The sequence below is a fragment of the Salvelinus fontinalis genome, chromosome 2 (assembly GCF_029448725.1).
Source record: "Salvelinus fontinalis isolate EN_2023a chromosome 2, ASM2944872v1, whole genome shotgun sequence".
NCBI lineage: Eukaryota > Metazoa > Chordata > Actinopteri > Salmoniformes > Salmonidae > Salvelinus > Salvelinus fontinalis.
In genome coordinates, this window is record NC_074666.1 from 59,946,602 (window position 1) to 59,970,691 (window position 24,090).

At 42.1% G+C, this 24,090-nt stretch overlaps 2 protein-coding genes across 7 annotated transcripts; one reads left to right on the forward strand and one right to left on the reverse strand.

Moving 5' to 3' along the window:
- Window positions 1-7,550: 7,550 nt before the first annotated feature.
- pgls (6-phosphogluconolactonase) lies at window positions 7,551-14,652 on the reverse strand. Of its 2 annotated transcripts, none has more exons than XM_055880470.1 (6): window positions 14,555-14,652; window positions 12,900-13,168; window positions 11,960-12,067; window positions 11,443-11,544; window positions 8,676-8,816; window positions 7,551-8,392 (listed from the first exon to the last, which is right to left on the reverse strand). In XM_055880470.1, the coding sequence occupies exons 2-6, from the start codon at window positions 13,161-13,163 to the stop codon at window positions 8,246-8,248; spliced, it is 762 nt and encodes a 253-aa protein (XP_055736445.1). In that variant the 5' UTR covers window positions 13,164-13,168; window positions 14,555-14,652; the 3' UTR covers window positions 7,551-8,245. The 2 variants fall into 2 exon arrangements, with proteins under 2 accessions (XP_055736445.1, XP_055736455.1); XM_055880480.1 differs by lacking the exon at window positions 14,555-14,652 and adding an exon at window positions 13,808-13,908.
- Window positions 13,118-23,785, forward strand: LOC129822272 (zinc finger protein 572-like). Of its 5 annotated transcripts, XM_055880437.1 has the most exons (8): window positions 14,632-14,722; window positions 15,092-15,179; window positions 15,274-15,382; window positions 15,625-16,692; window positions 19,910-20,049; window positions 20,379-20,484; window positions 21,446-21,511; window positions 22,656-23,785. In XM_055880437.1, exons 4-8 carry the CDS (start codon window positions 16,575-16,577, stop codon window positions 23,282-23,284), a joined length of 1,059 nt encoding a protein of 352 aa, XP_055736412.1. In that variant the 5' UTR covers window positions 14,632-14,722; window positions 15,092-15,179; window positions 15,274-15,382; window positions 15,625-16,574; the 3' UTR covers window positions 23,285-23,785. The 5 variants fall into 5 exon arrangements, with proteins under 5 accessions (XP_055736421.1, XP_055736386.1, XP_055736412.1 ...); XM_055880446.1 differs by lacking the exons at window positions 14,632-14,722; window positions 15,092-15,179; window positions 15,274-15,382; window positions 15,625-16,692 and adding an exon at window positions 13,118-13,202; XM_055880419.1 differs by lacking the exons at window positions 14,632-14,722; window positions 15,092-15,179; window positions 15,274-15,382; window positions 15,625-16,692 and adding an exon at window positions 16,699-17,772.
- Window positions 23,786-24,090: the final 305 nt, after the last annotated feature.

Consider the following 24,090-nt stretch of genomic DNA (forward strand, 5'->3'; position numbering starts at 1 on the left):
AGCGCATTGTCCTCATGTGCCTGTACACAACTCATTCACTAACAATAAGTCCCAAGAGAATTATCGTCGATTATTGTCACAGCCGTGTATGTCCCCCCTCAAGCCGATACTACAATGGCCCTAAAGGAACTTCACTGGACTTTATGCAAACTGGAAACCATATATCCTGAGGCTGCATTTTCTGTAGCTGAGGATTTTAACAAAGAAAATTTGAGAACAAGGCTACCTAAATTCTATCAGCATATTGATTGTAGAATACACTGGACCACTGCTACTCTAACTTCCGAGATGCATACAAGGCCCATCCCCGCCCACCCTTTGGGAAAACTGACCACAACTACATTTTGCTCCTCTCTTCATATAGACAGAAACTCAAACAGTATGTACCCGTGACAAGGACTACTCAACACTGGTCTGACCAATCGGAATCCACGCTTCAAGATTGTTTTGATCACGCGTACTGGGACACGTTTCGGGTAGCCTCAGAGAATAATATTGATTTCTACGCTGATTCGGTGAGTTTATAACGAAGTGCATAGGAGATGTTGTACCCACTGTGACTATTAAAACCTACCCTAACCAGAAACCGTGGATAGATGGCGGCATTGGCTCAAAACTGAAAGCGCGAACCACCTGATTTAACCATGTAAAGCTGACTGGGAATATGGCCGAATACAAACAGTTTAGTTATTCCCCGTGGCCGACGTGAGTAAGACATTTAAACGTGTTAACCCTGCAAAAGGCTGCCGGCCCAGATGGCATCCCTAGCCGCATTCTCAGAGCATGCGCAGACCAACTGGCTTGTGTGTTTACGAACATATTCAATCTCTCTCTATCCCAGTCTGCTGTCCCCACGTGCTTCAAGATGGCCACCATTGTTCCTGTACCCAAGAAGTCAACGGTAACTGAACTAAATGACTACCGCCCTGTAGCACTCACTTCTGTCATCATGAAGTGCTTTGAGAGACTAGTCATAGATCATATCACCTCCACCTTACCTGTCACCCTAGACCTACTTCAATTTGCATACTGCCCCAATAGATCCACAGACGATACAATCGCCATCACACTACACACTGCCCTATCCCACCTGGACAAGAGGAATACCTATGTAAGAATGCTGTTCACTTACTCCAGCTCAGCATTCAACACCATAGTACCCTCCAAGCTCATCATTAAGCTTGAGGCCCTGGGTCTCAACCCCTCCCTGTGCAATTTGGGTCCTAGATTTCCTGATGGGCCACCCCCAGGTGGTGAAGGTAGGAAACAACATCTCCACTTCGTTGATCCTCAACACTGGGGCCCCAAAGGGTGCATGCTCAGCCCCCTCCTGTACTCCCTGTTCACCCATGACTGCGTGGCCATGCACACCTCCAACTCAATCATCAAGTTTGCAGATGACACAACAGTAGTAGGCTTGATTTCCAACAACGACGAGACAGCCTATAGGGAGGAGGTGAGGGAACTCGGAGTGTGGTGCCAGGAAAACAACCTCTCACTCAACGTCAACAAAACTAAGATGATCGTGGACCTCAGGAAACAGCAGAGGGAGCACCCCCCCTTTCCACATCGATAGGACAGCAGTGGAGAAGGTGGAAAGTTAAGTTCCTCGGCGTACACATCACAGACAAACTGAAATGGTCCACCCACACAGACAGTGTGGTGCAGAAGGCACAGCAGCGCCGCTTAAACCTCAGGAGGCTTAAGAAATTTGGCTTGTCACCTAAAACCCACACAAACTTTTACAGATGCACAATTGAGAGCATCCTGTCGGGCTGCATCACCACCTGGTACAGCAACTGCAACGCCCACAACAGCAGGGCTCTCCAGAGGGTGGTGCGGTCTGCCCAACGTATCACCAGGGGCAAACTACCTGCCCTCCAGGACACCTACAGACCACGATGTCACAGGAAGGCCAAAAAGATAATCAAGGACAACAATCACCCAAGCCACTGCCTGTTCACCCGGCTTCCATCCAGAAGGCGAGGTCAGTACAGGTGCATCAAAGCTGGGACCGAGAGACTGAAAATAGCTTCTATCTCAAGGCCATCAGACTGTTAACTTTTTAGGGATAGGGGGCAGCATTTTCACTTTGGATGAATAGTGTGCCCAGAGTGAACCGCTACCTACTCTGTCCCAGATGCTAATATATGCATATTATTATTACTATTGAATAGAAAACACTCTGATGTTTCTAAAACTGTTTGAATGATGTCTGTGAGTATAACAGAACTCATATGGCAGGCAAAAACCTGAGAAAAAATCCAAACAGGAAGTGGGAATTCTGAGGCTGGTCGATTTTCAACTCATCGCATATTGAAATCCAAGTGGGATATGGATCTGTTTGCACTTCCTACGGCTTCCACTAGATGTCAACGGTCTGTAGAACGTTGAATGAAGCTTCTACTGTGATGTTGAGCCGGATGGGAGCTGTTTGAGTCAGTGGTCTGGCAGAGAGCGAGGTCCTGGTCACACGCATTCCACATGATATCGACTTGCGTTCCATTACTTCTATAGACACAAAGGAATTCTCCGGTTGGAACGTTATTGAATATTTATGATAACAACATCCTAAAGATTGATTCTCTACTTAGTTTGACAAGTTTATTTGACCTGTAATATAACTTTTTGAAGTTTTTGTCCGAAGTTCACCTGGACCTGCACGAGCGTTTGGATATGTGTACTAAACGTGCTAACAAAAGTAGCTACTTGGACATAAATAATGGACATTATCGAACAAAACAACAATTTATTGTGGAACTAGGATTCCTGGGAGTGCATTCTGATGAAGATCATCAAAGGTAAGGGAATATTTATCATGTAATTTCATATTTCTGTTGACTCCAACATGGCGGAGAAATGTTGTTTCTATCTGAGCGCCGTCTCAGATTATTGCAATGGTTTGCTTCTTCCGTAAAGTTTTTTTTAAATCTAACACAGCGGTTGCATTAAGAACAAGTGTATCTTTCATTCTATGTAAAACATGTATCTTTCATCAAAGTGTATGATGAGTATTTCTGTTATTTGATGTGGCTCTCCGCAATTTCTCCGGATATTTTGGAGGCATTTCTGAACATGGCGCCAATGTAAACTAAGATTTTTGGATATAAATATGCACATTATCGAACAAAACATACATGTATTGTGTAACAATAAGTCCTATGAGTGTCATCTGATGAAGATCATCAAAGGTTAGTGATTAATTTTATATCTATTTCTGCTTTTTGTGACTCCTATCTTTGGCTGGGAAAATGGCTGTGTGTTTTTTGAACTTGGCGGTGATCTAACATAATCATATGTTGTGTTTTCGCTGTAAAGCATTTTTTAAATCGGACACGATGCGTAGATTAACAAGATGTTTATCTTTCATTTGCTGTATTGGACTTGTTATTTTTGAATTTCCCGCGGTGCCTTTTCAGCGGAATGTTGTCGAGGGGTTCTGCTAGCGGAACGTGTGTCCTAGAAATGTTAAACAGCCATCACTAACCCAGCATACCACCCTGCTTACCACTGCTGGCTTGCTTCTGAAGCTAAGCAGGGTTGGTCCTGGTCAGTCCCTGGATGGGAGACCAGATGCTGCTGGAAGTGGTGTTGGAGGGCCAGTAGGAGGCACTCTTTCCTCTGGTCTAAAAAAAAATATCCCAATGACCCAGGGCAGTGATTGGGGACGCTGCCCTGTGTAGGGTGCTGTCTTTCGGATGGGACGTTAAACGGGTGTCCTGACTCTCTAAGGTCATTAAAGATCCCATGGCACTTATCGTAAGAGTAGGGGTGTTAACCCCAGTGTCCTGGCTAAATTCCCAATCTGGCCCTCAAACCATCATGGTCACCTAATAATCCCCAGTTTACAATTGGCTCATTCATCCCCCTCCTCTCCCCTGTAACTATTCCCCAGGTCGTTGCTGCAAATGAGAACGTGTTCTCAGTCAACTTACCTGGTAAAATAAAATAAAATTAGTAACGTTTGCGATTCATTTTGTATGCATTTTGATGGAGGGAAACTGGGTGAATTATTGACTGAAGCGCATCAGCTAAACTGAGTTTTTATGGATATGAAGAAGGACATTATCGAACAAAAGGACCATTTGTGATGTAACTGGGACTTTTTGGAGCGCCAACAGAAGAAGATCATCAAAGGCAAGGCAGTTGATATATCTCTATTTCTGACTTTCGTGTCGCACCTGCCTGGTTGAAATATGTTTTTCATGGTTTTGTGTGCGGGGCGCTGTCCTCAGATAATTGCATGGTGTGCTTTCGCCGCAAAGCCTTTTTGAAATCTGACACAGCGGCTGGATTAACAAGAAGTTAAGCTTTATTTTGATGTATTACACTTGTGATTTTATGAAAGTTAAATATTTATAATTCTGTCGTTTGAATTTCGCGCTCTGTAATTTCACCGGATGTTGGGCAGGTGGGACGGTAGCGTCGGTAGCGTAAGAAGTTTAAACAAACTATAGTTTTGGCAAGTCGGTTAGGATATCTACTTTGTACATGACAAGTCATTTTTCCAACAATTGTTTACAGACAGATTATTTCACTTACAATTCACTGTATCACAATTCCAGTGTGTCAGAAGTTTACATGCACTATGTTGACTGCGCCTTTAAACAGCTTGGAAAATTCCAGAAAATGATTTCATGGCTTTAGAAGCTTCTGATATGCTAATTGACATAATTTGAGTCAATTGGAGGTGTACCTGCAGATGTATTTCAAGGCCTATCTTCAAACTCAGTGCCTCTTTGCTTGACATCATGGGAAAATCTAAAGAAATCAGCCAAGACCTCAGAAAAAAAATTGTAGACCTCCACAAGTCTGGTTCATCCTTGGGAGCAATTGCCAAACGCCTGAAGGTACCACGTTCATCTGTACAAACAATAGTACGCAAGTATAAACACCATGGGACCACGCAGCCATCATACCGCTCAGGAAGGAGACGCATTCTGTCTCCAAGAGATGAACGTACTTTGGTGCGAAAAGTGCAAATCAATCCCAAAACAACAGCAAAGGACCTTGTGAAGATGCTGTAGGAAACAGGTACAAAAGTATCTATATCCACAGTAAAACAAGTCCTATATCGGCATAACCTGAAAGGCTACTCCAAAACCGCCATAAAAAAGCCAGACTACAGTTTGCAACTGCACATGGGGACAAAGATGGTACTTTTTGGAGAAATGTCCTCTGGTCTGATGGAACAAAAATAGAACTGTTTGGCCAAAATTACCATCATTATGTTTGGAGGGAAAAGGGGGAGGCTTGCACGTCGAAGAACACCATCCCAACCGTGAAGCACGGGGGTGTAAGCAGCATGTTGTGGGGGTGCTTTGCTGCAGGAAGGACTGGTGCACTTCACAAAATAGATGGCATCATGAGGCAGGGAAATTATGTGGATATATTGAAGCAACATCTCAAGACATCAGTCAGTAAGTTAAAGCTTAGTTGCAAATGGGCCTTCCAAATGGACAATGACCCCAAGCATACTTCCAAAGTTGTGGCAAAATGGCTTAAGGACAACAAAGTCAAGGTATTGGAGTGGCCATCACAAAGCCCTGACCTCAATCCTATAGAAAATTTGTGGGCAGAACTGAAAAAGCGTGTGTGAGCAAGGAGGCCTACAAACCGGACTCAGTGACACCAGCTCTGTCAGGAGGAATGGGCAAAATTCACCCAACTTATTGTGGGAAGCTTGTGGAAGGCTACCTGAAACGTTTGACCCAAGTTAAACAATTTAAAGGCAACTCTGCCAAATACAAATTGAGTGTATGTAAACTTCTGACCCACTGGGAATGTGATGAAAGAAATAAAAGCTGTAATAAATACTTCTCACTACTATTATTCGGACATTTCACATTCAAATAAAGTGGTGCTCCTAACTGACCTAAGACAGGGAATTTTTACTAGGATTAAATGTCAGGAATTGTGAAAAACTGAGTTTAAATGTGTATGTAAACTTCCGACCTCAACTGTATATATTCTTATTCCATTCCTTTACTTAGATTGTGTGTATTAGGTAGTTGTTGTGGAATTGTTAGATTACTTGTTAGATATTGCTGCATGGTTAGAATTAGAAGCACTTCGCTAGACTTGCAATAACATCTGCTAACCATGTGTATGTGACCAATAAAATTTGATCGGATTCATCAGTAATAGCCTAAACATAGAGGTTCCAAGTCATTGTTTATTTTATTTGTTTTACCTCAAAACAACATCAATACACTGTTTAGCAATAGGCTACAACAGTATCTTATCTGACCTGGTCAATACCAAGAAAAAATCGAATTGACCTCCATCCCACCACCCACTCATTTAGACTGCTAAAATATGAAGATCCACAGCCCCCTCCCCGCTTTCATCATGGGGGACAGTCAAGAGATTTCCTGTGGCTATATTTCCTGTCGTCGTCATCTCAGTTTAATAGCTGAAGTAACAGATCAGTATTTAGCCTAGCCCTTAGGGCGACACATTCAGAAATCAGAACAGTGGATAGTTTTTAGACAGAGGGGATATTCTCTCCTTGGCGAAGGTGAGGAGAAATACAGTAGAAGACCGGTTGACAGGTTACAGGCAGGGGGGCTCTATCCTTTCTGTGTTTCCAATGGGTGAATAAATACCACGTAGGCACTGGCTAGTAGTAGTGGCCTCTATTTCAACAGAAATGGCAAACATCTGACCAATTCAATTGAACACTATGCACCATACAGTTCACTCTGGTGACGTTGCAGGAAAATGACTACCCCCCCTTTCCCCCTAAAAACTTTCAGACTCGCTGCAAGGAAAGTTGCGCCCCCTCGCCCGGATTCATATTTTCAGAACATTTGTAATGATAGCTGTAATTCTGATCTTACATATGTAACTTACATTATGGTTGGTGCTAGGAAAGTTGCGTTTGGCTGTCATCTAAACATACATAAAAATTGACCAGTAACGAGGAATGACACCCTGCCCTTGTAAATTACAGTAACGTTAGCTAACTAATATGCTAGCCACATCAATACCATCAGAAAACAGAGACCATACCTCACATTTAAACACACTTACCAAATTGCCACGCGGTCCTTCGGATAATTCAGACGTTCGATATTTCCAAGGAAATAAGGCAGAGAATGTTCAGAGTTGCGGCAGACGAGGGCAATGAAGACCCGCGGGGCAAGAAGTGGAGATTCGGGGCTCCAGCGCTCTTCGGGGAAGTATCCTCGAGCTGGTCCGGAGAACAGTATCGTCAGGGCGGTGGACAGAAGGAAGTTGTACCCGTGCATCGCAAAGCACAGCAAGTGGAGAAAAGCAAGTTATAAACTAACAAAGAAACACACTATGCAGAAGGAGCAAATATTTCACTGACTTGAAGCCCTTCCATATGAAAATATGTCACCACCGACAAAAACGCAACACCTCAATTACAACGCTGCAAACAGTCTCAACGGTATTCAACCAGAGGATTAAAGGAGATGTCCTTCAATGTTTAAAGGGGATGGGCCTAAATTACACAGTGGTTGTTACAATGTAACAGCAAGTTTATGACATATTGAATAATAATTTTTGCATGTGGAAACTACTACGAATTTAGCAATTTATTTGTTTTACCTTTATTCATCAATTCTTAATGTTAATATTGATAATTCTATACACATCTTTCTTTTCATCATTGTACCCTTTAGCCAAGAAGGGCATGTGCTATTTAAGTTTATCATCAAAATCCAAAATTTTTTGGTTAGACAGAAGTGCATGTCCTAAATTATATCGCCCACTTTGATAGTCAAATGCAAAGTCGAACTTTAAAGTACAGAGGTCAACAGATTAGTAACAAAGTAAACACTGGTCCCATATGGAGACTTTCTGGCTGAGGCTAGCTACCATACAACCCGCTAGTTGGAATCCCATACAGTTTCACGAGATTGTACACACTAAAGTTTTCATGACATCAGAACCCTGAAACTTTAATAGTAAATCTATTTGTATTATTATGACGTGACACCGTTTCCTCTGGAATGAATCATCCAGCAACTACTTCAAATGGTTTCCCCATCCCGATACATACACTCAGCACAGTTCTACAACTGATGTGTTAACAATCCAATGTTTTTCCTATTCATTCATTCACTTACATCCCATTTTCATGATATGTAGGTTTTAATCTCATGTCTAAAACGTAACACCGTTAAATAGAAACAGGAATGTTCAGTGATATCCTGTACATTTCTCTCTGTGGATGTTGAGTTATTCAATTCCTTTTTGTCCTTCTCTTTGGTCTTTAGAGTTTTGCTGCAGAGCCTGGTCTCTCCACCTGGAGTGTCAAGGAGGTAGCAGCTGGTTCATCTATGAGCCAGAACAGCTCACCTTGGCTGGGGACCACTCTGGCTGCAGGTAGGGCCGGGCCTTCCCCACCCTCCAGCACTTGCTGTGGGAGACCAAAACAGAAACTCACAAGTTGAAAGGAAACGCTCACTTGTCGTAGTGTTATCAACAACCACAGAAATGCTCTCAATCCATTACTGTTGTACAGCGACATTTATTTTAGTGATTATTAACAATTTTATAACAGTGAATGACTGGTAAACATAAATACAAATAAACTGAATCAATTCTTCATAGTGACATTTCTTGATTCTTAATAGGTTAGGATCAGAGTGAGATATTATTGCATCAGAGAGGATGCCAGTTTGGAGGATAGGATACAGTACCTTTAGCACTGGTGCTTTGCTGCCCCCTGTTGACACAAAGACCACACAGCGGGCTAAGTTCACCATGGGAAATGTCATGGTCACACGTTGTGGGGGGGGCTTGGGCGAGTCACTGATTGGGGCCACAATTTTCTGGGTTTCCTAAAAGAGTGGTAAACCCAAAACACAAGAACGGTCCATACATAGCCAGTGGAATGACTAAAACAACACATGCATGACAGGACAGGTGTATCCGTGTGTGTAAAGGAACACATTAAATAAACACAGTACTGGACAGAACCAGACCTAAATTAACTGAAAGGAAGAATCTAAAGATATTTTTTTAAACCTTACACTGAGACTCCACAAAATACTGTCTGTACATTCATGTATAGCCCCATACCCTTGAATCCGTATTTAAACCTACCGCATATTACAGTTGAAGTCGGAAGTTTACATACATTTAGGTTGGAGTAATTAAAACAAGTTTTTCAACCAATCCACAAATTTCTTGTTAACAAACTATAGTTTGGCAAGTCGGTTAGGACATCTACTTTGTGCATGACACAAGTAAGTTTTCCAACAATTGTGTACAGACAGATTATTTCACTTACAATTCACTGTATCACAATTCCAGTGGGTCAGAAGTTTACATACACTAAGTTGACTACGCCTTTAAAAAGATAGGAAAATTCCAGAAAATGTTGTCATGGCTTTAGAAGCTTCTGATAGGCTAATTGATATCATTTGATTCAATTGGAGGTGTACCTGTGGATGTATTTCAAGGCCAACCTTCAAACTCAGTGCCTCTTTGCTAGACATCGTGGGAAAATCTAAAGAAATCAGCCAAGACCTCAGAAAATATATTGTAGACCTCCACAAGTCTGGCTCATCATTGGGAGCAATTTCCAAACGCCTGAAGGTACCACGTTCATCTGAACAAACAATAGTACGCAAGTATAAACACCATGGGACCACGCAGCTATCATACCGCTCAGGAAGGAGACGCGTTCTGTCTCCTAGAGATGAACGTACTTTGGTGCGAAAAGTGCAAATCAATCCCAGAACAACAGCAAGGGACCTTGTGAAGATGCTGGAGGAAACAGGTACAAATGTATCTATATCCACAGTAAAACAAGTCCTATATCGACATAACCTGAAAGGCCGCTCAGCAAGGAAGAAGCCACTGCTCCAAAACTGCCATAAAAAAGCCAGACTACGGTTTGCAACTGCACATGGGGACAAAGTTCGTACTTTTTTGGAGAAATGTCCTCTGGTCAGAATAAACAAAAATAGATGACCATCGTTATGTCTGGAGGAAAAAGGGGAGGCTTGCAAGCCGAAGAATCCCATCCCAACCGTGAAGCACGGGGGTGGCAGCAGCATGTTGTGGGGGTGCTTTGCTGCAGGAGGGACTGGTGCACTTCACAAAATAGATGGCATCATGAGGTAGGACAATTATGTGGATATATTGAAGCAACATCAAGACATCAGTCAGGAAGTTAAAGCTTGGTCGCAAATGGGTCTTCCAAATGGACCCCAAGTATACTCCCAAAGTTGTGTCAAAATGGCTAAAGGACAACAAAGTCAAGGTATTGGAGTGGCCATCACAAAGCCCTGACCTCAATCCTATAGAAAATTTGTGGGCAGAATTGAAAAAGCGTCTGTGAGCAAGGAGGCCTACAAACCTGACTAAGTTACACCAGCTCTCAGGAGGAATGGGCCAAAATTCACCCAACTTATTGTGGGAAGCTTGTGGAAGGCTACCCAAAACGTTTGACCCAAGTTAAACAATTTAAAGGCAATGCTACCAAATACTAATTGAGTGTATGTAAACTTCTGACCCACTGGGAATGTGATGAACAAAATAAAAGCTGAAATAAATCAATCTCTACTATTATTCTAACATTTCACATTAAAATAAAGTGGTGATCCTAACTAACCTAAGGGAATTTGTACTAGGATTAAATGTCAGGAATTGTAAAAAACTGAGTTTAAATGTATTTGGCTAAGGTGTATGTAAACTTTCGACTTCAACTGTATCTATAAGTGTCGTTAAAAGACGTTCTAATTATGATAGACTGAAGGGTGGGTTCCCAGGGGGATTAATAAAATGGGTGTGTGAATGGGTGTGAGATTTTCTAATATTGTTAAAAGCCCCATATGTCGGTCTGACAGTAATTTGCGATCATGCATTCATGGATTTGCACTACAATACATGATGTTTCTGTCAACATGAACGCCTTCCCTTACATGTGTTAAACATAAATATTTGTATTCAACTAACCGTAGAGGGGTTATGGCTAATTTCCAGTTCAAATAACATGAAACTGGGAGAGGGCTGCTTCTGACATGTATGCTGAGCATTTTCTGTTCTCCCATAACAGATGACAGTTCTTCCATTATGAAAGACTATCTGATGAGAATAGTATCCAACAGCTTTAATTACACTCCCAGACCAAGCAACGCCTTTTTAAACGTTTTATAACCCTCATGGAGAACCAGATGGAACGTCATGATCTGATCATCACAAGACCACATGGTTAAAAAAGACGACGTATCAGTAACATTGATGTAAACAGTTATCCGTTTTAGCTCCTTCGATACCAGAATTACAACCCAGTGAGTGATACAGGCGGGGATCCAGGTCGTCTGAGAAGATTGCTTTATCATAGAAAATGTTAAACACTTCGCGACTGCAAAAACAAAAGACTACCTGGGAGTCAACATGGAACGAGTCTACAGTGCAATAAAGACGACCTGAAACTGGGGTGTAGACTGTGCTCACCTCCAACAGGGGATGGTCTGGGAAGAGAGAACAGGTGTGTCCATCAGGCCCCATGCCCAGCAGCAACAGATCAAACACAGGGATATCCTCCTTCGGGAAGGCCTATATGTACATGAGACAAAATAATTAAAAGGTAGACTCAGTCGAAATGACGTTGCCATGAGCAGCACCGGAGATATTGAGGTGAGCGAGATGCAACACTTCGCTCACACATAGTTACTCACAGTATCTGCACGGGTTCCCTTCACACTGTTCACAGCGTGGTAGACAGGGCACCAAAACAGCAGAGAAGTAAAGTCTTGCGCTTCAACACTCTTAGTTGTTGTGGAAATTGACCAACTATGCGGTTTACTTTTTGCATCTACATCATATCGCTGAGTCTACCTTTCATACCAAAATAGACTATAATATCTCAGTGTTTCATGTCATAACTTTTCTTTGTTTCATAACCATAGAAGTGATACATTCACCGTGTGCGTATATACGTGTGTGTATATACGTGTGTGTGTGTGTGTACCTCCTTCAGTTTGCGGGCATAATCCTCAGCACACTCCTGTACAGATAAGGAGGGGTCAATCGCCAGGACCCCACTCTCTGGGATGTTGATTTTGGAGAACAACTGATTCTGTTGACAAAAACAAAACATGATTGAATATAACGAGTTAGGATGAATATAAGTGAATATAAGTGTTGATCCTAATAGGATCAACACTTGATAGAACTGGCCTTAAAAGGTTTTAATGAAAACTAGAAAAAGGTAAATGCCCTGCCCCTGAATTAAAGATGTGTGCTTGCAGAAAAATACAGACATCAGGCTGTAGGATAAGAATATGCACATACACTGACTGAACAAAACATTAGGAACACCTTCCTAACATTGAGTTGCACACCCTTTTTTCCCTCTGAACAGCCTACATTTTTCGGGGCATGGACTCTACAAGGTTTCGAAAGCGTGCCACAGGGATTCTGGCCCATGTTGACTACAATGCTTCCCATAGATGTGTCAAGTTGGCTGGATGTCCTTTGGGTGGTGGACCATTTTTGATACACACAGGAAACTGTTGAGCGTGAAAAACCATGCCGTGTTGCAGTTCTTGACACAAATTTAAACCGGTGCACCTGGTACCATACCCTGTTCAAAGGCACTTAAATCTTTTGTCTTGCCCATTCCCCTGAATGGCACACATACTGCACACAATCCATGTCTCAATTGTCCCTTTTTAAGCGGTCTCCTACCCTTCATCTAAACTGATTGAAGTGGATTTAACAACTGACATCAATAAGGGATCATATCCTTCACCTGGTCAGTCTATCATGGAAATAACAGGTGTGCTTAATATTTTGTACATTCACTGTATATTAATTGCCATCTTTTGTGCATAGCAGGTTTACAGTAAACTGATTTTAATATATGCAGCTGCAGAGGCGAGGACCAGTAAACGATGAGATTATGTTACCTTGTACAGTCCATAGGTACTCTCTCCATCGTCGAAGGGAACCAGCCTCTCATCACAGAACCCTGCTAGCCAGTGGCTGCAGTCCAGGTCTGGCAGGGCGGGCAGCTCCTTGCTGAGCATGGACACGAGGCTGCCCCCTGAGAGGCCCAGGGAGAACCGGCCATGGTCCAACAGGGCCTTGTCAGCACGAGATGCTACCAGGTGAGCCAGAGCTGGACCAAGCTCTGATGCTGAGGGGAACACCACTACTCTTCTGCCTGACATCCTGACTGGAATAGAAGAAGGGGAAAAAAGAAGGATGAGGTAAGAGAAAACAGTTTATTTTATAATCAGTGATGCCCTTCTTATACCACTAAGGAGGAAGTGTCACTGTCAATACACCACATTGTTATACAATTCACCATGATATTGCAGAATTCCCCCAATTCAAAAGAAGCGGGCCAGCTACCAATAAATATAACAAAAAAAGGCAAGAGTGGACTGGTCTATAATAATAATGATGATGATGATAGTGAGTACTCTTCGGGGAAATTCACACCTCACTGTAGTCCGAATGTGACTACGCTTAACATTGCCTGTACATCAGGCTAAGTTCAAATGTAATTATATTTAACTTTCTGGCTTGTAAAGAAACTTTCCAAGTTTTTGCAGTGCTTAGTTTCAGGCTGTGTAACCAGAAAACTGGTATAACAGTCGGATTTATCAGCATAATCTATCTCACTGATGCACGTTAAGTGTCCACTATGGTGCATGTAAGAGAGTTTTGCAGTGCCATTGATAGCTTGCATCTCAATCTGGAGAGTAGGTGAAGCTCACCAGTTCCAGACAGGTATCAAATTCATACTATTAGCTATAATAAAGCGTGTGAAAAACCAACATATTACTCAAAATTAATCTTGTAGAATTACCTTCTCTTTTTTTGTCAGCGAACGCAATTTTGCAACTCGCAGCACTTCCTGAAACTATTCCTGCACTAGCCAATCAAATATCCAGGATCGCCCTGTTATGTTGAATTCTGGTAATTGTAGTGATTGTGATTGCCTCAAATGCTGTGTGTGTTATGTGCACTGTATTTGGATTTAAGCCTAAAAACGGTCTGTAGTACACTCTAATCGTTTTTGATGATCTGGATTGTATACGATATTAGAAGTAAATCAACTAACTGATAATTAACAGTATAGTAACAGACTATGACCTACGTATACTAATTGAACCCCCTTTACTCGATATAGTTATGGTAGTTATTAAATGAAAACGTTCAAAAATTATTCTCCCAAATGCTTTTTAGATGCAAAGTTGCCAGTTCTCTTTGCTGTGATCCTTTGTGATTTCCCCTCCGATCCTGTAGATGGAACCATGCGTCTTTGTTGTGTACATGTTTGTACGAAGAACTCGAGGCATACATTGTTATATACAACAAACTAAATATTTGACAGCTCATTGAAAGTAATACATACAGTTATCGGCAGATTTGAGTTTTATATAAATACGTTTGCCAAAATGTCGACAGCCTTTTGTTTTCAAGCACAGCTCGTTTCTGTCATGGACGCGTTATCAAAAACAGCAGTTTCAGAAATAAGCAAACTAGTCGACATCGAATCAAAGGTTTTAAAATTAGAAATAACGCGTGGTCGGAATGAAATAGCAACACTTACAGAGAAACTGCAGCTGATGGAGAATTTGCTTTGGATCGACGGAGGGCACAGGCAGGACGCAACGGCAGATACACGCACGAAAACGCCAACAAGAGCGAGAGATGGTTCAATGAACGATTATTGTGAAAGACCTCAGTCTGAGCCCAAAATACCTGCAATCAAAAAAAGGTTTGTAAAGTTGACCCTTATTGAATATTCTATGGGCAGGTAATGTACTTGTATGTGTGAATAGATCTGGGTCAAAGACGTGTGCTGTATTTGAGTCCCAAAAGTGCACTTTTCTAATTTGCTATAGTTTTTTGACCCAGGTCTGGATTATATTGGCCACAAATCACATATATTAGAATGATTCTGCATGAAACCCTGTGCTGCTTGAATCCTGTGGCTTCTGCTTGCTCTTTGGGGTTAGGCTGGGTAACTGTAAAGCAGTTCTTGATAAATGCTGATGTAAAAATGATTTTATTAAATAGTTGATTTATTGAACCCAACCCTTTTCATCTGGCAGAATTTAATCTATTTGTTTTCTTGTATGCTTAGTGAGAGTTCCTGGGAAAATATTTGTCCTCCCCGAGAGATGCACGTCATCCATCAGATTGAAGATGGTGCTCTTGTTTTGGAAACAGTGGTAAGTTAACTGTCATTCCTTCTGTCAAGTAGCCTTACTGTAATGTCCTTCTAGTTACCATTTTTTTGTTAAACTGTTGTTATTTACCCTAAAGCCTACCACAGTGGTGAGAGACCAGCCTGAGTTGATTGTGATCAAGGAGGAACCTTCAGAGGTGGACGTATGGGGTAGTGGGCCAAAGACCGAACTCATAAATGAAAATGGTGAGTGTTGATGGGTTAAAAATCACATGAGGGCCTGGGTGCCAAATAGTACACTGTCAGGGAGGACAGTGACTTGTATTGGCATTGCTGAACAGTTGGGTAACCCAGAAGGTTGGGTAATATAGTGCAATAGGCAAAATGCAGAAGCATCGGCTTGTCTTGTGTAACTGAATATAAAGGTTGAACTGTTTAATTATGTTCTAAAAGATATACTTATACATTCCTTCCTGTGTCACAAACAGGAGCAGTAACATCACTTGATACAGATGTTGGGTGTCTCGATGTGCTTCAGCATTGTCCAGACAGCTCAGACAACCACCCTATATTTACTGAGAGCCAGGTGAACCACAGCACTCAGCCCTCATCCGGAGTGCAATTGGAGGACCTGGACACGCATTGGACGCCACCTGCATGTTCACAGAGCCAGGATGCGCAGCAGATCACACCTGCTGCACAGAGAAACTCCATAACTGGAAACAGCTGTGGTGGTATAACAAATGTGCCCTCTCAGAGCTTCAGTGTGGCAAAGTCGAACATGAAGATCCACAGCCTGAGAACATCAGGAGCTAAACGATTTGGCTGTATGCAATGTGGCAAGAACTTCAGGTGTTCTAGTCAGCTGGAAATACACCAGCGAAGTCACACTGGAGAGAAACCGTACCGATGCACGCTGTGTGGAAAGAGATACGCACAGAAAGGGCATCTTTATACCCACCAACGCACACACACCGGAGAAAAGCCATATCGCTGCCTCGACTGTGGCAAGAGCTTCATTCAAAAATGCACTCTCGATATGCACCAGCGCACCCACACCGGAGAAAAACCTTATGTTTGTGTGAAATGTGGGAAGGGATTTACTAAAAACTGTAACCTTAAGAAACACATGGGTGTACATACAGAGTTTAGCATGCATGTTTACAGTGAGTCCGGTTTACAAGAGGACAGATGGACAAATAGACCTCATCCGTACTAGTACCAACCATAGGCCTACAGCCTCTGCAGTGGATTTGCTGGACTTCAGTCATTCAAAGTTTTCCTCATAGAATATTAGTCTTTGCTTTTCAGAAAAATTAAGCTGTCCTATTTTTCAACATTTGCCAGGTCTCTATTTTGCTGTCTGACATTTTTATTTTATTCAAATGTAACCTTTATTTAACTAGGCAAGCCAGTTAAGAACACATTCTTATTTACAATGACGGCCAAACCCGGACGACGTGGGCCAATTGTGCGCCGCCCTATGGGACTCCAAATCACGGCCGGATGTGATACAGCCTGGATATCGTTTTCCTCATTTGAAATCGGTTTTGGAGGTGAAATATAGCCGTGAAAGTAACAGCCGATTGCCAAGGGTGTAGTTGTTAATTGGATCTAAACATTACCGCATTGGATTGTGGGATATTTGACGTAAACCATGAATTAAAGCACAACAAAAATGTGGCCGTGACCTTTACTTATGGGATTTACGGTAAAGTATCCCACAATTCAAAGCGGTAATGTTTAGATTCATGAGCGAGAGGTCTTATTCAGAGATATTTTTGAGAAGATGGGAAACTCCATTGCATTCATATTACAGCCCATTGTCTACGATGCCCATGCGTCGTCAATGAGCCGCGCGGTGCATTCTGGGCGATTCTGGGACAAGGAGAGCTCTCCTTCAAGGAGTGAATGGGAGTCAATTGGGCTAGCTCTAAACCCCCAACATTAGCATGAATTTAGACAAGAAGTACAAAATTAAAAATATTTTCGGAGATGTGAGATAATTAACTTATCTGTAATATCGTATAGCTTTTGCATCGTACTTTCGAGGAAAATAGGCATACCCCGACTTTGAGAAGGGATTGCGTGACGATCAGTTTAGCAACCGCGTGACGCAGCATGACAACTTAAACGCGATTGGTCGGAAGTCTGATGGGTGAGGCTTTATACATTCGCAGTTCTTTGGCCAATGGGATTCCTATCTCGTAATTTCTCTTATCCCTGGTCTATTTCAGCTAGCTAGCCACCCAATCAATGTCTATTATTATTCCATTTTATTAATATCGCCAGCCTATCATACACGTTGGACTTAGTTTCTTTTTAAAACAAAACCATGAATACGATGATAAATCGGGGAAGTTTTCAGAACCAGTTATCTTGCATTATGGAAATGCTAAGCAAAGCTGCTGTGGTTGAAATCGGTAAACTTGTCGACGAGTGCTCGGCCGTTCTCCGTTCTGAAATATCCCAACACATGAATGAGAACGAGGCATTAAAGAAGAAATGTTATCTGCTAGAGATTGAATTAAAGACTGTAAAACTGCACGAGCGTAAAAGGGTCATTGCCAGCCGTTGTCAGAATGGAGTTCAGGTCTCGGGACAAATATTTACGCATCGAGCAACAGAGAACCGAGGTGAGCATTTTTAGACGGTAACGTTAGCTAGCTTGCTACTGTAGCCGATAAATACATTCCACGATTAACGAGTTAAGACTAGTGTAGGTAGAATTTATTACAACTAGTGATTTCAGCCCCCAAAGAATACCCCGCAATTAGCTGCACACATTCTGTGTAATTGCGGGCTATTCTTTGGGTGATGTAATCAGTACATTGTTAGTTTTGATAACTTTTTATGTGACGTCGGCCAAACAGCCAAATAACGTTATTCCATCTCAACGTGACTCTATTCTCAATTGCGGTACAGTTCTAGAAACATAAAGCTCTCTACTTTCATATTACATCAAAAAACATTTAACAAATGCAAATTATACAGTTACTACACTGTTTTAACCGGTTTTAACACAGTTGCAGGCGACAACATGTTTGTGGCGTCCATCTTCCGTTTACACGAAGGTGTTCTGAGACACAGATGGCGAACGTTAATTAGCACAGGTACGCCTCTGTCTTCCAGCTGTTTTCCGTAAACGAGCGCTGTGACATGGACATTGGTCCGTGTCGGAACCCTAACCCTGTAAATGTGTATGGTAATTTAACCGTTTGTTAAACTACAGCTCAGCATTCAACATCACAGTCCCCTCCAAGCTCAGGACCCTGGGAGGTTAGCAACTGGTTCCTGGACTTCTTGACTGGCCGCCCCCAGGCGGTGAGGGTAGGCAACAACACATCTGCCACACTGACCATCAACACCATGGCCCCTCAGGGTTGTGTGCTTAGTCCCCTCCTGTTCACCCACAACTGCGTGGCTGCGCACAACTCCAACACCATCAAGTTTGCCGACAACATGATGGTGGTAGGACTGATGACTATGCGGCAGCCTATAGGGAGGAGGTCAGAGACCTGGCAATGAGGTGCCAGCACAACAACCTCCCCCTCAACGTCAGCAAGAGAAAGGAGCAGATCGTGGACTACAGGAACAGAGGGGTGAGCATGCCCCCATCCACATCGATGGATGAGGCCGAGCTCCCTGCCATCGAGGACCTCTACACCAGGCAGTGTCAGAGGAAGAACCCAAAATGTGTCTGATGCCAGCCACCCAAGCGATATAAACCGTTTTCTGCGACCGCATGGAAAGTGGTACCAGTGCACCAAGTCTGAAACCAACAAGACTTCTAAATAGCTAATCAAATGGCTACCCGGACAACCTGCATTGAACCTTTTTTGCACTAACTCTCTTGCACCGACTCTATACACACATTAGACTCTACCCACACACATACTTACACCCCAACATACACACTACATAAGCCCACACACACTTTCACACTCAACACACACGCTGCTGCCACGGTTTATTATCTATCCCGTTGCCTAGTCACTTTACCGCTACCTATATGTACATAGCTACCTTAATTACGTCGTACCCCTGCACATCGAATCAGTACTGGTATTCACTGTATATAGCCATGTTATTTTTTTACAAGTTATTCACTGTGTATTTATTCCTTGTATCATTATTTTGGAAAAGGTCAGCAACTTCTCAATTGCGGTACAGTTCTAGAAACATAAAGCTCTCTACTTTCATATTACATCAAAAAACATTTCAAAAATTACAAATTATACAGTTACTGCACTGTTTTAACCGGTTTTAACACAGTTGCAGGCGACAACATGTACGCAAGCATTTAACAATTAGTCTACACGTGTTTACGAACACATGACAAATACAGTTTTATTTGATATGACAATCTCCTCTTTGACCACAAAGCTTCTATTCATCTTCTCAGTAGACAACTCTCTCTGCAAGCATGTATGTACTTCCAAAAACGGTCTAAATAAAAATGTATAAGCAACCGGACATTTTTTCTATGTATTGTTTTTGACCTGGAAGAGCTACCAATAGGCACCTCTTCGGGTCGAAAAACAATACTTAATTATTTTCTTCCGGTTGCTTATCGATTTTTATTTAGACCTTTTTTGGAAGTACATACCGGGCGTAACGGCAGTAAATGGCGATAGTTGCAGGCAGGGCAGGCCTATTTGGTGAGTAACATATTTTAACGTTATAATGCTTGCAGAGCTGTTTAATGAGAAGATGAATGGAGGCTGGTTCAGCCACGGTCAGTATATTCATGATAGACGCTTCCATTTTCAGAGAGGCAGTCTGCCCCCGCGATAGAGAGTGTCTTTGGTAAGGACTGGTGCATGGATCTATGGAGAGATGGGGAGTCAATCCCTCAGGATAAAGAGACAACAATTGGATCGGCAATCTTGGGCGATGATGAGGTCACTCAGGTCAGATTTATTAATATTCTTGAATAGTGCATCTGCTAGCCAGGCTGTCCCAATTTGCTCCCTTCCCCTGACAATAGTCCTACCGATTTGATGTTTGCAGATCTGTAAGATTAAAGACCAAGCAATGTGGTGGAAGCTGAGTGTTTATACCTATCCAGACCATTCAGATCAAAGGGTTAGGGCCTAGGGAAAGGGTTAAGGAGTGAATTGGGACTGGGAAGGGTTATACTCTCGGATCACAATGAAGGTTACAAAGGTGCTTCTGTTACATTCAGAATAAAAAATAACCATGTGTTGTCTAGTAACGGTCACTCACCTGTCATGTGTAGGCAGTAGACTTGGTGGACAATGAGCCTGACTTGGTGTTTATCAAAGAAGAGCTGTTTGAGGATCAGCCAGTGGACCAGCAGAGGGGACATGCAAGCAACAGAAAAAGTATGTGTGTCGTGATCATTGAAATTCGGACAGCTCATTCATATGTAAAATAAATGACATCCTTTCATGAAGGAAGGATGCAAGTTGCAATTGTAAGTCTCTGGATAAGAGTTGTATGCTACTATGACTTGTTAAGGAACTAGGGCTGTGGCGGTGATTACATTTTGTCAGCCTGTTATTGTCATGCGAAAGACAGCTCGTCTCACGGTAATTGACTGTTAAATAACATAAATACGCTTAGCATCTCCAGGCTCCACTCGTACAAGCCTCTGATGCGCGCCTTTGGAATGTCTGCATTTAAAAAAAGTTGAATACATCAATTGACTACACACCACAACCTAAAATAATGAATTTATGACAGGTCTAAAGAAACATATGACAAATGTATTTCAGAAGAACAGAATGAGTTGGCCAACTGTATGTTATCTGGCTATGCACGATGCCATAGGCTTGTTCATTTAGCAGACAATATATGCTTATAAGATCTGTGCCATTACTTTATATTATGATTTTATAGTAAGAAGAATATAATTGAAGTTACCTGAATAAAATAGAATGGATGTGCACAAATGAAGTGGCTATATTTAGCGTAAAATGGATAATTTGAAACAGATTTAGAGTTATTTGGCAACTTTCGTTGTGAATGATACAAGCCTTAGAAGTCCAAAGATATACAGTTGAAGTCTGAAGTTTACATACACCTTAGCCAAATACATTTAAACTCAGTTTTTCACAATTCCTAACATTTTATTCCAAGTAAACATTTCCTGTCTTAGGTCAATTAGGATCACCACTTTATTTTAAGAATGTGAAATGTCATAATAATAGTAGAGAGAATTAATTATTTCAGCTTTTATTTCTTTCATCACCTTCCCAGTGGGTCAGAAGTTTACATAAACTCAGTTAGTATTTGGTAGCATTGCCTTTAAATTGTTTAACTTGTGTCAAATGTTTCCACAAGCTTCCCACAATAAGTTAGGAGGAATGGGCCAAAATTCACCCGACAGAGCTGGTGTAACTAAATCAGGTTTGTAGACCTCCTTGCTCACACACGCTTTTTCAGTTCTGCCCACAAATTTTCTGTAGGATTGAGGTCCGGGATTTGTGATGGCCACTCCAATACCTTGACTTTGTTGTCCTTCAGCCATTTTGCCACAACTTTGTAAGTATGCTTGGGGTCATTCTCCATTTGGAAGACCCATTTGTGACCAAGCTTTAACTTCCTGACTGATGTCTTGAGATGTTGCTTCAATATATCCACATAATTTTCCTACCTCATGATGCCATCTATTTTGTGAAGTGCACCAGTCCCTCCGGCAGCAAAGCACCCCCACAACATGCTGCCACCCCCGTGCTTCACGGTTGGGATGGTGTTCTTCGGCTTGCAAGCGTCCCCCTTTTTCCTCCAAACATAACGATGGTCATTATGGCCAAACAGTTCTATTTTTGTGTCATCAGACCAGAGTACATTTCTCCAAAAAGTACGATCTTTGTCCCCATGTGCAGTTGCAAACCGTAGTCTGGCATTTTTTATGGTGGTTTTGGAGCAGTGGCTTCTTCCTTGCTGAGCGGTCTTTCAGGTTATGTTGATATAGGACTTGTTTTACTGTGGATATAGATACTTTAGATACTTCACAGGTACACCTCCAATTGACTCGAATGATGTCAATTAGCCTATCAGAAGCTTCTAAAGCCATGACAACATTTTCTGGAATTTTCCAAACTGTTTAAAGGCACAGTCAACTTAGTGTATGTAAACTTCTGACCCACTTGAATTGTGATAGTGAAATCTGTTGGGAAAATTACTTGTCATGCACAAAGTAGATGTCCTAACCAACTTGCCAAAACTATAGTTTGATAACAAGACATTTGTGGAGTGGTTGAAAAAGGAGTTTTAATGACTCCAACCTAAGTGTATGTAAACTTCTGACTTGATGTGATTTTCAACTGCATTTGCATTGGTGTCAGAGTGGTTAGAGACAAAGTAGTGCCCTGAGTACCAGACCATTAGGACCTGATGAGTTAGCGAGTTGGGTACTACTAATTTTACTGCAGTTGTGACTCATGACTGCCGGTGTGGCAGTCATGCAATAGCCCTATATGGGACTGGTTATTGAATTGTTTCACAGCTGTGATGCCAGTATTGATTTGTTTTCATTTGTACTGTACAGGGAGCGTAGCTGTGGAGGATGCTCCAGCAGTAGAGAGAGCAGCTGCCAGTCAACTTCACCTATACAAGGGGGACTTGAACACATACCCTACAGGCAGCCATCAGGTACAGCCTGACACAGAGCAGCCCACATCCATTGAGAGTCTCATGGAAGACCCCACTCTGGCTGGTCTGGTTGACCACACAGCAGAGCCTGGCCCTGACACAGCCGATGGGATGTACATGGACTATCCTCCCCGCAACACATACGCACCAAGAAACCGCCCAAGCCACCAGCAGGGAACTGGAAAAGACCTGAAGCAGCAGTTTGACTGTTTGTTTTGTGGGAAGAGCTTTGGTTATTTGAGCTACTTGAAAGTCCACATCAGACGCCACTCCGGAGAGAAACCGTTTGGCTGCACCGTTTGCGGGAAGCGCTTTGCTCAGAAGACTTACCTGAAGCTGCATCAGCGTACACACTCTGGGGAGAAACCTTACAGTTGCACAGAGTGTGGGAAGAGTTTCTCTCAGAAGAGCTCGTTGAATGTCCATCTCCGGAGTCACACCGGGGAGAAGCCTTATAGCTGTGTCGACTGTGGGAAGAGCTACACCTATAAACACGGTTTTAACACACACCAATGTTTCAATTAATTGTATTTTATTTACATTTCAACCTTGTTTTGAAAACTGGCAACTGAAACATCTTTAGCCGTATTGTAATCATGGTTTTCAGTAGGTAGATTTTTTTTAAAGTTAACTGTTTTGCGCTACTGTGTGCCCTAATGACCAAGCTGTTACTCTTCACTACATGGCAGATAACTGTTCCATTCAAGTTTTCCCTCTGCTCTGATTGTAGGATTGCCCACACACTGCCTTGTTGTCACACAATTGGCAAGAGACTAGACATTTTTGAAGTATCTCTAAAGACATGTACTGTTTGTGCTAAACAGTGGTGGTCCTGATACCAGTTGTTTGTGCTACTGTGAAGAATGCCAGTGTAGTAGACCGGTCACGTAAACGTGTGCCAAATAATTTTCTGTAATGAATTAAATGGGTACAGTAATACATTTACTTATTTGTACTCACATTACATTTGTATTCCATATGTTATAAAAATGTAAACATGGCAATGATTAAATGATTGAAATGTTATACCCTTAATGCTGTTTTAATTATGAAAGCAAATTAATATATTCCAGAAAAACAACTGACACTCATGGAAGCATTATGTACAAAACAAGTATAAAATGCACTGCTGGGAACAGAACTTGAAAACATCCATTTAATGATATCTTATGTCATTTGTACCAATGTATAGAGGACAATGCAGATACAGTACCAACTGCCATCTTGCATCAAACATTGGCAGGTTAATTCCTTGAGCCTAAAATATAGAACAGGCTAGTGGTAGGAAAACATTACAGTACTTATGAACTGTGCAATACTCATGCGCCACG

Coding starts and splice junctions, on each gene's coding strand:
- pgls (XM_055880470.1), bottom strand. CDS start 13,163: ATGTCAGGCAGAAGAGTAGTGGTGTTCCCCTCAGCATCAGAGCTTGGT. Junction 8,817..11,442: donor CAGACCATCCCCTGTTGGAG/GTGAGCACAGTC, acceptor CCACTCTTTTAG/GAAACCCAGAAAATTGTGGC. Junction 8,393..8,675: donor GCAAAGCACCAGTGCTAAAG/GTACTGTATCCT, acceptor GGTCTCCCACAG/CAAGTGCTGGAGGGTGGGGA.
- LOC129822272 (XM_055880411.1), top strand. CDS start 14,400: ATGTCGACAGCCTTTTGTTTTCAAGCACAGCTCGTTTCTGTCATGGAC. Junction 14,723..15,091: donor ATACCTGCAATCAAAAAAAG/GTTTGTAAAGTT, acceptor TTGTATGCTTAG/TGAGAGTTCCTGGGAAAATA. Junction 15,180..15,273: donor CTCTTGTTTTGGAAACAGTG/GTAAGTTAACTG, acceptor TTTACCCTAAAG/CCTACCACAGTGGTGAGAGA.